We start from the raw sequence: 13,543 nt of genomic DNA on the forward strand, positions 1-13,543 counted from the left end.
TCAAGTTGCATTGGGTATTAGAAAAAAGTTCTTCACAGAAAGAGTTATCAAGTGCTTAGGGACAAGGTTTATTGGGGGACTTGGCAATGTTAGGTTAATGGTTGGGCTCAATGATCTTAAAGGTCTTTTCCAACCTTAATGGTTCTATGATTCTATGATTATTCTTTAGCCTGTTGGAGATACATTCAGAATATCAATTTTACGTCAAAACCTGGGCCATATATTCAGTCTTCCATGTTTTTATGTGATAATCTCTGTTTAGCTTTCTTGGTTTTGCTGTTATGTGAAAGGGTGCCATTGTGAAGTAGATATTAAGATTTGGCCGGAGGTGGTTAATGGTTTTAGTTTACAGAGTTTTGATTTTGATCATCTCTTCTCAACTCTGAGTCAAAACTGTATCAAAGTTGAAAATGTTATGGAGTAAGTAATCTCTCTGTTTAATTTAACCACAAACATTGGTCACTTATTAAAATGCACACAGGTTATGCAGGTTTGAACAAAACTTTGGGGGTTGTCTTTGATGAAATAATAAACTGGAGAATACAGATCATTGTACTTTATGCTGATTTAGCAAAATCCCCCTAAGCTTTGCCCTTTATGTGGAGTGTGATATGATCAAGCATTCCTGTGTGAACGTTGCAGCACTAGGATCAGTTTCTACTTTGTCAAAGTTTTTTCCTTTTATTAAGTATTTCGCAAACTAATATGGTGTTCAGGTTGGTAACAAAGCTGAAATCTTGATCTCGGACTTGACTGCAAAATGTCTGAGGCCCATTATCTGCAACATCATCACTATGAAATGTATTTAAGGTTCCTTTCTGTAAGATTTTTTTTTTCTCCTAAGCATTCTGCTTATGAATAACAACCGAGTTTGAGGGGGTTTTGTTTTGATTTGTACATCAAATATAAAATTAAATGAGAAGTCAGTGATCTGAGAAGTAACAGCTTGTTCTGATCCTATGTGGGTCCGATAGATTGCATTAAACTTCAGGACAGAAGCTTCAAGTGAGATTTATTTGCCTTGTTCTGTAAGCTGATGCATATCTGTTTGCATTGAGGTTTCTGTGAGGCCATCGTTGGTTTGATTCATTACCATGCCTTGTGCTAGAAAAAAGGGATCAGTGGTGCTGATACATGTAAGGAGAGGAGACTGGTTAGGATTCACTTTTAACAAAGAAGCAGTGAGAATTTTTGTCAAACAGATTAACAATTGGTGCAATAGCTGCGTAACTGTTGAAGTGAACTTGCACTGAACTTGGTCTGAGAACCTCTCCCAGAGGTTACATTTTACTTCTCTAGTTTTTAAACAGCTTCTGTAACTATGTGTGCATACACCCACGAAGAGAAAATCCCAATTGCGTAAGTAATCAAAATACTGTTTTGCCAGCTGTGGGTTGTGTTACAGAAAAGCTACATTTAATAATGATGCTTGTTCATAGAAGAAGGGAAGACTGCTTTTTATGGCAATCCTGTAAAAGTGAAGTTGCTCCCCCTGCCTCCCCACTGTATGCATGCACAGCTTTAAGAGCTTGTGTTCTCTGACCAGAGATAAAGTTAGCACGGCGGAATATGTAGATGCTTTGAAGGAAAGGAACTTCATTCTGTCACTTAACATGTTCATTAAAGTTGTCCTTTTGTGTAAAAATATTTCCATAGAAGAGAAAGTGTACAAATCTTATCCCATTTAACATTTCTCTGTGTTTGTGTGCCCAAGGAAAACTATGAATTCTTGCCCCCTGATTTTTCGGTTGTACTGTCACATCATCTTTTAGGTATAGCAGTAGTGTGATCTTCTGTACAGAGTCCAAGCATTTGAGAAAGATACTGTCTACTGTCAACTTAGAAGCTTCATGGTTGTTATTCACCAAGGAATCTGCATGCTACTTAATTTTAACTTTTTTATTTTATAATGTCCTGTAGCAAGCCTTTACATCACCACGGTCCAACGAAACATTGAAGTACTGAGTGTTTGATCACCCTTTTTCATATACATGCATGCACTTGAGTAACACAATAGGAGAAAGAATGTTCTGGTCTTGTGAAGGAATTGTCTGTTGGTGTGGTGAAAGGGGAAGAGTCAACTCTTTTTTTTTTCTCTAGTTAGGGCAACTAAAATTTTTCATGTGATCCTGGCATCCATCTTTGGTGAGAGGGCAGAGAGAAGCTAGCAAGATGCAGTGTTACATCTAGGATTGTGATTTTTATTTTTTTTTCTCCTTTTGTGCAAATTTGAACACTTGAGGTTTCTTCTGGCCTCTGTGCTGAAAGCTTACTGTTCTATTTCCTGTGTCTGATTTGAAGAGGTATTAATTTTAAAATAAAGCAGGTGTTCATTCATGTTTAAGTAGTGGTTAGGGTTTGCCTGGGAAAAATATATCATAATCTCAAGCAAAACTGTTAGGTTACTCTGCTCAAGTGTGTCATACAGGTGTTTTATCTCTGCCTTACTAGCCCATAGAAATCTTTTTAAAGGGAATTTGTAGGACATGCAAGAACACAAGCCTCTTCTGTTGTGTTGCTTATATTCATCTGCCTTGATCTTTAGACAAATAGATTTAAAAAAAAAAAAAAATCTCCAAACCATTCAGAGGCAGTTTCTTGTATCTCCAAGTGCTAGCAATGAACACTTAATATATTTGTATTAATCCACTACTTAAAAATCATCCTTCATTTACAGTAAAGCATTGTTTGGTATTCTTTGAAGTGCTAACATAATCAGGCATGTTTCACTGAGTTTTCTGAAGCATTTGTTATTCAGGTCAGCAAAGGCTGTGATGAAGTGTCAATATTTGTTTTGTTTTCTGTCTGTAATACCGTTATGTTAAGGGAAGAAATCAAGAAGTAGAGAATAAGAAAAGGAATGACAGCTCAAATTAGTGGCTTTTTTAGGCTTCACTTGTTAGTGTTACTTATCATTAACTATGAAAGTGTCTCAGGACCTTTCAAGAATAGGCTTAATTGTGTTTTTATTAAACCACCATGGAGCCATACTGTCCAGGCTCTAACTAAACATGATGTTTAATATTTTATGTTGCTACAAATAGGAGATCTCTTAAATTCAAAGTCTTCAAAATCTTTATCCAAAAACTTACACTTGATGTTCTTGGAATAATTCTTTTGAAGGAACCCTTACAGCAAAGCTGGGTATATAGGACTTTCTACTATTTAGACCTTAACCAGAAGGGCATGTTTTTCAGATGAAGCTAAAACATTCTAGGTGTCTCTGACAAGCTGATTTTTGAGTTTTATTAGAAATACACAACTATCTGGCTGCATCTGTTTACTTGTTTGTCGTCTTTTTTTTTTTTTTTTTTTTTTTTTTAGCCATGGGGTTCAATCTTAAGGAATTGGAACTTCCTAGCTGTGACGCATCCTGGATATATGGCATTCCTGACTTACGATGAAGTGAAAGCGAGGTTGCAAAAATACAGCACTAAGCCTGGGAGGTGAGAGGTTTTGCTGATTATTGCTTCCCACATAAACTTGCTGTCTCAGAAGCTACATAATTATTGTAGGTTCATACTCCTGTATTGCATGATACTTAAACTCACTGCAATATTGAAGGAGTGAGTTTTTGGCTATTTTTTTGTAACAGAGTGAATCAGAGTAGTAGGGGTTTTTTTTATATACTTGTGACTTTATTAGTATCAAAATGTATTTTTTAAAAGGTTTATTAATAAAACTCAGAACTCCACATTCAAAAAGTGATGATCTTTTAGATTTTTAAAACATAGGAGTTTAGTAGCTGTGATCTGTTTTTCATGCCATAATTCTTCTACAGCTATGAAGAAAAAAAATCTGTAATAGCACATGAAAGTCTAAATGAGTACAAATAAATAGGAAAAAAAATTGAAATTACCTTGCTTTTCCTTTCTGAATTAGGTACAACAAGCAATGCATTCTTGAAAAGCATATTTGAAAATAAAGTCTGCTTTTCAACATTTGTGTTGAATTGTTGCTTAATAGTAAAAATCATCTTAACGTCTTTCATGGTAGCACACAAATTATTAATTTAATCAGTGCTTATGCGTTCCGTTATGTTCTTTTTTTTTTTGACAGTAATGATTCTGTATCACAAATTCTGCACCTGGAAAAGTAATCTGTCATATTAAATATCATGACATGTAGAGTTTTAAAATCATTTCTGTATGGTGCTATACATATTGAATTATTCAAACTGAAGTTTTACCATTTATGCCACTTCTGTTGTCCTATTTTTTCTTCACTTAAATCGGAGAAACAAAAATTCATTAATGGATTTAATTCTATATTAGTTAACTCTTATTTTGCTAGCTTTTCCTTTCAGTTATGAAGCTTTTTCCTTAATGTCTTGTTGTCTAACTTTGCTGCAAGATCACATGTATGCATAGTTAAAAGTGCATCATTTGCAACTTTTTAGTCTAGCAACAGTTCTACCCATATTATGTACTTGGTTTCTTTTGATTTTTAGCAAGCACTGTAGTGTATCTTGTTAAGTTACATGACTGGTCAAGTGCATATATACATGAATCTTGTGGTTCCAGTATAATGACATAGATTTTTAACTTTAGACTCGTGAACATTACTATGAAAGTCAGGTAACTATGTTGATTTTGAGTGGTTGCTGTACTTAGTATTTTCACTATTATAGATTCTGATTCTGTGATTATAAAAGAGGAGCAATGGAGAATTATCTGAAGTTGCATTTATGTTCCTTGTAAATAGAGATAGTTTTAAGATAACTTCCTATTGCATATCAGAAAATTACTTTCTGAATTGCTTAGGTGAAATGCTGGAGTGTGAAAGAGGAGATATGAAGTGAAATTGCTGCTTTAATCTACCTAAAACATCCTGGAAATTACAAGATTCTGTTCAAATAAATAGTTCCTACTTCAATATAATGTTGGCCCTATTGAAGGTTGTAAGAGCTATGACAAACTTCAGGGAGGCTAATATTTCTCATTTTAAATAGTTTGGAAGGAAATAAAATATTGATGTATAATTAAGAAAAGCTGCTCTATAATATTACAAAATTGAGTTTGTGTTATTTCACTGTGGGATGCTTTTCTGAATGAGGATTTTGCATATGAGATAGTGTCTGACATGAAAAGGGCTAAAATTTTTAGTAAAAAGAACTAAACATGCCTGATTCTATTGCCTGTAATCTTCCTTTCCCTCCTACTGTGCTCTCTCTCTGCATTATGTATGCTCCCAGCTATCACCTGTAACAACAGAAGTATTTAAATTTAAGTCCTCTTGGGTTGATGTTATGTGGTATTTTCTGAAGTAGAAGTGATATTTCTTCTGTCCTGCTCACCTCCTCTGGTGCACACAAAATTAACATTGCTAGTAGAACAGTTTTTTATTATTCATCGTCCCCATTTCTGTTGCATCTAAAGATGTTTTATTCCTTCCCTTCCATTCGTTCAGGTTACTGGCCTGTGTATGCACATAAGATACATGTTGTAGCTATGGAAACTTGATAATATAATACACTGTTCTTGAAAAGGTTTATGGGCATGTCTAAATGTATGTAGTAAGACTACTCACAGTGAATGTGCAGCTTTCTCTTTGAGAGCTGAAAATCAAGCAAATGAGGAGTTGGGGGTAGGGTGCTACCGTTACCTTATTTCTGCCCATGGGCAGCTGAAAATGTAAAAACGTATTTTTTCTGTAACCTTAAACAAACCTGCATAACAGAACTGGGTATCTGATCCAAATCTTCAGAGACCCAGTTCAGTGTCTTAACCAGAGGCCATCCTTACTCTGTTCACTTGTTTTGCTGAACTGTGATTAACACAGACTTTTTATTCATCCTGTTTTTATCAAGCTACATTTTCAGGCTGAGTTGCACTCGCTTGGGACAGTGGGCCATTGGATATGTGACTGGTGATGGGAACATACTGCAGACGATACCTCACAATAAGCCTCTGTTTCAAGCTTTGATTGATGGCAGCCGGGAAGGATTGTAAGTACAAATTCCTGTAGTTACTATAGGTATGAAATCTGGATTTCTTTTTTTTTTGTTCTTTTGATGCTTATATCTTATTAGAGATCTTTAAAACAGAGAATCTAGATACAGTGTTTAGCATTCCTTTGGAGTGTAAGGACCATCCCTTTTATTCATTTGAAAAACACTTGTTTCCAGGTAATTCCATTAACCAAAGTTAACCAAAACCATATCTCGTAGCATATAAATTCTAGGAGAAAATAAAATCAGGCAGCTGTCACATTGATTCCTCCCCCCGCCCCAATAAGAGTCCCACATGCACTTAAGCTTATTGAACAGTTACTGCTGCCAGTTACTCATGTGTCTAACTCTGGACAATGATCTGAAAGCTATGTAATTGCTTTTTTATATATTGTGCAGCCAGAACAGTTTCCAGGTTCTAATAGTTTATTGAAAAGATTTATAATTATAAGAGAATCTAAGTTTATAGGGAAAAGTAATACATTTTTACTAGGTTGGCTAATGTAACAGACAAATGTTTTCGTGTCAGTCTTTTCACTGGGATATATCCACATGATCATAATGAGAGGGGAAAAAAAAAAAAAAAACAACAAAAACACCCCAAAAAAAACCAAACCCAGCAAACAATACCTGGGACAATTGATCAATCCTCAAAAAAACCTTGAGAAACCCTTTACAGTCTTGCAATTTTTCTCAGTCCTGCACAGTCCAGTTACTTTTTTCCAGGTATAATGCTTTCATTCCTGTAATAAAAAACACACTTATAATGATAATGTTTCTACTAGAAACTCAGAGAAAACAAAAAATAGAGCTGAAAATGTTTAATGCAGAGTGAAGTTTTTGTACTCTATATAAATATAAGTTTCTCAGTGTGACTTAACAACAACTTCCAAGAAACTATTTGCAAGTTAGAGGTAACATAGATGTGAATATAGAACAACTTTGGGTCTCTAATATCATTTAACTTTGGGTCTCTAATATCATTTAACCTATTACTAATTTTCCACAGGATTGAAATGCCCTCATTTGTTCTTGCTTAAAGTCCAGTCTGCATCTTGGATTCTCAGTGTAGATTCTTGTCATAATATACACAGATACACACTTATATTCTGACATATATATAACACTTTATATATCATAATTCACACAGTTAAACACAAATGTGCATTACCTTCTATTCTGCTCCATTAGTTGAAATAGTCTGTTGAGTCACCAAGCATGATGCTTGCAGTGGAGAGATCAGTAGGCACGTATGCAAGTGTAAGTTCACTGTGCAATGAAGATCTAAAATAATACTCTGTTGAGCTACACTCAGAAAGTTACCTGCAGATCAAGGCCCACTTGCATTCTGGTGGTAGCTGTGCATGTGATGTCCAAATCGTTCCTGTGCTTTTATGGACAGACTTGAGCATGTATCCGGTTGCTCCTAAAAGATAAGAAAGATGGCTGAGGAAAGATGATGCATTTTAGTTAATGTCTACTGTAATTTATTGTGCCCCCTTGAAATTTCATAGGTATTATTTAGCTAATGACTAAAGAGATATGCATATTTATAACAGTCTTCTTGTGATGCAGCTATCTGTTCCCGGATGGACGAAGTTATAATCCTGATTTGACAGGATTATGTGAACCCACACCACATGATCACATAAAAGTCACACAGGTATGTTCAGAGTTTGTCAGTTATTTTGTAATCTTCCCTTACTATCTCATCTAGCAGTGATAACAAGCTTTTATTAAAAAGTGAGAAATAAATTTATAATAGTGAAAATATGTTGTTGATAGAAGGGCTTAGATGAAGAATAGGATAACAGTCCTTTAAACTCTAGAGCCAATAGGGACGTAGACGACATGTCTTGAAAAGTTTATTCTAAATCTCTTCGAAGTGAGAAATGTGTCAATGGTTATTAAAGATTTTTCTGATCTTTGTTACAGGTTTATGTAGCTTGGTGTTTCCTTACTAATAGCAGATGGGAGTACAGAAATAAAATCAAGATCAAAATATAGTTTGGAAGCCTGAATAGGAATGGTACATTTTGTTGACAGGTTCAGAAGGAAAAGTACAGTTTATATATCACAAAGATACCAGTTCCAGGGTGTCTCTCCTTTCTTCTTAAGAGAGAGATCAGGGGAAAGCAACAGAAATTAAGTGCCTAAAGGGAGAAAGAGAAAATTTTTTTGCAGAGAAAATAGAAAATTTAGATGTGTTTGTAGTCTTGTTAAGTGACGGTTAAACTAATATGCAGATGCTTAATACTCAAGTAATAGGAAGTAGCCATCACAAATGCTTGATTAAAAATGGTGCTGAAATTAACATTAGAAGGTTAAGGTATACTGTGTAGAGGATTTTTCGTTACTAAAGCATGTGGAAGACTTGAGGATATGTTCAGGGAAGAGTAGATACACGCCATAGTGTTTTGGATTGTCTCCCATTTCTTCAGAGCAGATTGCATGACATGCTGAATATTCTGTAATTCTGAGCGCCAAGTGCATTCCACTTCTAGAAATATTTTAGAAAAGAAGTAGTCATTACTGTCTATGATATTATCAGGAATATCATTGTGAAGATGCACATTTCATAAAAGAATCACTGAAATAATTACCTGGAGAAAGCCTGAGTACTTCCACTTTTCTGACTGCCCTCTTTTCCCTCCAGTGTTAAAATAGTAATGAAAGAGTAATGCAGAAATATCAGATATTTGTGTTGCACAGAACGATTTTCTAGCCCTGTATCTCTGGTTTTCCCCCAGGAAAGGAAAAACAGCTTAGACATTCTTAGTGATTACCTTGTTCCTCACAAGCCAATCATGTTGTGTTTTGAATTCACTGAATGAGTCCAGTTGCTTCTGAACTTGTAGTTATGAGGACACTGTTATTTAATTCTGATGGTAATTCAACAGAGTCTGAACTATGTGAATGCTGCCTTAAATAATATTTAATTGCAGTAGTTTAAAGCTGTCACTAGAGCTGTTTAAACTATGAAAAGATGGTAGAAAAGTGGCTGCAGGGCTAGATTGATCCAGATGGGTTCTTTGCAAGAGCTCCACCGTAAGCATCTTTGGTATATACTGACTACAGCTCCAGATATGAGTGTTCTCCCTTATTTTTTTCTCTTTTTCTTAGCCTCATCTCCCTTCCCTTTACTCAGCAGTAGCTGCTTATCTTCTTGTAAACTGTATTCTCTTTAAGCTTTCAAAATTTGTTTTTTCAAGACTAAAAAGCTTTTTTTTCTATGCTGATGAACTTTTGCCAGTTCCCCGACAACATCCAATTCTAGAAAACTGTTCAGGACTCAAGTTTTATCTATTATTTATTCCTCCTGAAGGTGTTCTTATACCTTCCTGTCAGTCTAGTAAGGATACAAAGTACTGAATGACCTGTTGCATGACTGTTGCCATGTTATCCTGGGGAGTATTCTTGCCATACTTCCTTCGCAAGAGTTGTTTAGTTTAGTTAACCATACTACATACTTGTATGTAGAAAGCCCTCTTGCTTGTCAGTTTTTCAATCTGAAAATTTTTATTAGTCCTAAACTCATACCTATAAAAGGAAGCCCCAGTTTTATTCACATTTATCACTTAATTTCTCATTTACAACTCTGTATTCATTATCTTCCTCTCAACTGCAACCAGGAAGCAGGATATATGCCTTGCATAGCAGTTAGACGTGAGAAGTCTGTAGAAAACCTAATAGGCACAGATAAACTTTTTTGTAACATCTATTGTAGTATATCATAGGCTTGAAGAAGCAAAAAAGCTGTTTCAGTAACCTTAGTGTGGCTTTTAAATAGATCAGTAGCAGTAGTCTCCTTGACTAATAACTAAAGTGGATTGGAAAACAGGATACTCAGAGAAATGTTTGTCACTAATGGTGCCTAAGTATAGTCTTTGTGAATAAATCACAATAAATAATCACTTGACTTTCTTTTGTTACAGGAGCAGTATGAATTGTACTGTGAAATGGGTTCCACTTTTCAGCTGTGTAAAATCTGTGCAGAGAATGATAAGGATGTGAAGATAGAGCCTTGTGGACACCTGATGTGCACTTCTTGTCTTACAGCATGGCAGGTACTGTCATAGTTCAGTTAGTGGAGAAGAGGATGGATTTCTGTTAAATCCTTGTTTATGGTGCGGGTATATGTTTACTTTTCCAGGTATTCAGTAAGAGGGTTCAAGAACATATATATTTAGGATGCTAAACTTTTTCATTTAGTGGACCAAAATCTGTGAAAAATAAAGTTCCAGGAGTCATTAAAATCTGGTTTTGTAGGCTTGCCAAGACCATCTGCTGAATGCTGCTAAGTGGAAACTATTTCTTTAGCATAGTATCTACTCAGACAGTGAAAGCTGGGCATTTGGTGCCAATTCAGCCACCCAGGTCAATTCATGATATATTCAAAAGGCATGAAGAGGATAGGTAGCAGCTGAGAGTGGATAACTGTGTTATATAAGGAGATAGTATGTCTTTTGTGAGACAAGGATTCAGTCAGTACTATGTCATATAATGGTCTGTAGAAAAATAAGCTTAGGATTCTTGTGTTTCATGTTAATAATATACAAAGCACTAAACCACCTAGCTTTAGATCGTTGTTGGGGTAAGATATTGAATGGAGGGGACACTAATCTCTCAAAGTCATTTACTGAATACTGCAAAAAACACTTTCCTGGTCATACAGGTCAGTGTGTTTTGTCTATCTTGTTCATGAACATACCAATCTGTGGGAAAAGGGAGGACTGGTACCTTAGTTCAGTGTAGGTAACAAGCATTTGACTTTAAAATTAAAAGCAAAAGTCATTCCTCTTTACAATTTCAGACTTTCTCCTAATAGGTTCTCCTCGAAGTGAATCAAATCTGCCTCCTTACCCCTGACCCTTTCTTCCTTCATATCTATATTATATGGGGACAAGTAAGGGTCATCCCATTCTCAGGCAGCACTGTGTTTCACAGTTAGGCACCTGTCTTTGGTTACAAATGTAGTGAAAAGAGTAAAAAGGATCCTTGACTCTAGTCCATTTTTGACTTGGCTTTGAATGAGTTCATTTCAGTTAATGAGTTTTCATTCTCGTGTTTTAGATATGACTTAAAGTACAACAGTTTCTCTTTTAAAATTCTTAATTAAGAAAATAATTAGCAAGCCAACACAATGTATCAGAAGCATTGTCTGAGTTTTTCTTCCATTCGCAGTAAAACTTGCTGAAAAAGGAATGTCCTCAGTTTCAAATTTTGTGTTCTTTCTGAAATTTGCGTTTGCTCCAAACACAAATCTTTCAAATTGCCCACAGATCAGAAATTCTGAAAAAATTCCGTTTTAGATATACCCAAATAAGAATATTTATTTCACTACTAGGCAGCTTCTGAGCTGGAACAATATTTCTCATTTCAGAAGTACCCTTTCTCTGTTCTTACCAGTTTCATTCTGAATAACAAACTTAGAGGTCTGACTATGTTAATCTTTGACTTAAAATAATTCTGAAATTCTAAGGTCTGTAGATTTTATTTTTTTTTTTTCCTTAGCTGAAAGAACTAGGCAAAAAGACTGAAATCATTTTGATTGCCAGGTGTCTCATAACGTGGTAGCAGCACATTCCAGTGTTGTGCCAGTGAAGTGTTCTGATTCTGGAAACTTGAGAAGGTCCTCAGTACTTCGGTGAAAGGCTAGGGATTCAGGATGAGGACAACAAAGCATTTTAGGCTCAGAGAACTGACATGTTCGAAATCAAGCATCATCAGAACATTGCAACCAGCTATAATCAGCCAGGTACATTTTGGTCTTCATTACAAATTTAACTTTTGTATAATTAGTGAGACAATGAAGAAATATTACACTGTAACAGCGTCAGATGTTGTGAGCTTCTGGTGGGCTAGTGTTTAATTGGCAGCATAATGGGTCATTAGGCATGCCTCAAGAGGTCCAATGCAGATGCTTTCACTAAGCAGAAAAAAATTGAGTAAGCAACATCAGATCTGTATAGAATACCAAGGATGATTCAGAGTTGTTCACTTTTATGGAGATCAGTCTCTCGAACAAGAGTTGGTTTAACTGTTTCCTTTTTGTATTACGCAACAGGAATAAACATTTTTCTTCCAGAGAAACCTATTCTTGTCTAAAAAGTGCATGTCTGGACTGGATTCTAAAAACATATGGGCATATATGCTGCACTGTGAGGTTCACAGTAACTACTTTCTCAGTGTTCTAAATAAAACTTTCCATGGGCATGGACAAATGTGTGTATTCATTATAGATATCGCAGATCTCAATTTTAATTTCTCAGTTGTTGAATACAATACTGTTGAGTACAAGTCTGTGTTGCTGTGATTGGTTTCCCAATATATTTTGGTGAATTTAGTGCTTTTGAAAAGGAAGGAAACTGCTAGTACAGAACTATTTGACAACACAGCTACACATAAGCCTCGAAAATTAAAAGCTCTGTGCCTCATCTGTAAGGCTGTTTTTAGAAAATGAAACTAAAGAACTGCATGAGTAAGGGAAGACTTTTGCTCACTTGACAGTGATTACTTCAGCAGGTCCATATAGCTTGGAGGCACTCTTCTGAGGTAAGTCTGACTGACTAGTCCTTTGTGATTAGAATGCAAGGCTGCTAAAAGTAGATTACATGTATCTTTCCATACAAAATTAAAATCCAGTACTAACCATGCAAATAGACATGACCGTTGTCAGGAGACATTATATATAGTTACCTGGCCTGAGGTACAGTTCTTCAACAAACACTAAAATCATCTGTCAGTTTAGCAAGACTGGCAAGTGTCAGGATAGAAATAATGCTAGAAAAAAAATTAAAGCAGTCCTTACATTTAAATAATGAAAAAGTTGTGCTTGCTTGATGATATTTCAGTGATAGGTAGGTTGTTTAGAATTAATTTTGGTGTTTGTATCTCTCTAGCTGTCTGTCTGCCTGACTGCAAATGACACAATGTGATTTATGAATTCATATTGAATTATCTTGATCTCTCAAAGCTTCAGGCCTCTGTTGGGTGTGGTTTGTTTGTTTTCTTAATTCAAATGTACATTGTGCCTCTTGATGGAAAAAAATTTTAAGTGCTTGAAAGACTTCTCTCTGGTATTTTTCTTCATTAGTAGTCTGAAATGTACTTTAAAGGCTTTTTGATTACTTCTAATGAGGAAAAAATATTTCTGAAATGAGTAAAAGGAATGAAAATCAGGCTGCTTGAAAATAACATACCACTTACAAATTAAAATTCAAGTAATTCTTGTTTCTGGCAATGTGAATGCCCTAAAGCTCATCTGCATTTTCTAACCTTAGATGAAAAAGAAATACTTTATATTTAATATAAAAGATATAAAATAACTTTTTAAATATAAAATTTAATATAAATTTAAGATTTAAAATTTAACATAAAATATATAATAAAGTACATTCTGTCCACGCACTTCACCTTCTTTACTTTGAGGAAATAGGAAAATTGTAATCCTAAAAGCTAAGGTGTTACTTCCTGACCTATAACATTAAGACAATTACAATTTTGGTGCTTTGTAGAGAGAATGGCTGCATTTTGGTTAGTTACTTTTTTTAAGAGAGACAGCTTTAAAAGTGCAGTCATTTTACCATTCAT

At 35.1% G+C, this 13,543-nt stretch overlaps 1 protein-coding gene across 3 annotated transcripts in view; it reads left to right on the forward strand.

The window, feature by feature from the left end:
• CBLB (Cbl proto-oncogene B) overlaps window positions 1–13,543 on the forward strand; it is a 132,159-nt gene that overhangs the window by 79,614 nt on the left and 39,002 nt on the right. For all 3 annotated transcript variants that reach the window (XM_026852952.1, XM_026852958.1, XM_026852967.1), the window contains exons 5-8: window positions 3,325–3,446; window positions 5,810–5,947; window positions 7,526–7,613; window positions 9,886–10,017. In XM_026852952.1, coding sequence (XP_026708753.1) covers window positions 3,325–3,446; window positions 5,810–5,947; window positions 7,526–7,613; window positions 9,886–10,017 — 480 coding nt within the window. The remainder of the gene's footprint in view (window positions 1–3,324; window positions 3,447–5,809; window positions 5,948–7,525; window positions 7,614–9,885; window positions 10,018–13,543) is intronic.

Source organism: Athene cunicularia (genome assembly GCF_003259725.1).
Source record: "Athene cunicularia isolate RWA chromosome 1 unlocalized genomic scaffold, athCun1 chr1_part1, whole genome shotgun sequence".
NCBI classification, from domain to species: domain Eukaryota; kingdom Metazoa; phylum Chordata; class Aves; order Strigiformes; family Strigidae; genus Athene; species Athene cunicularia.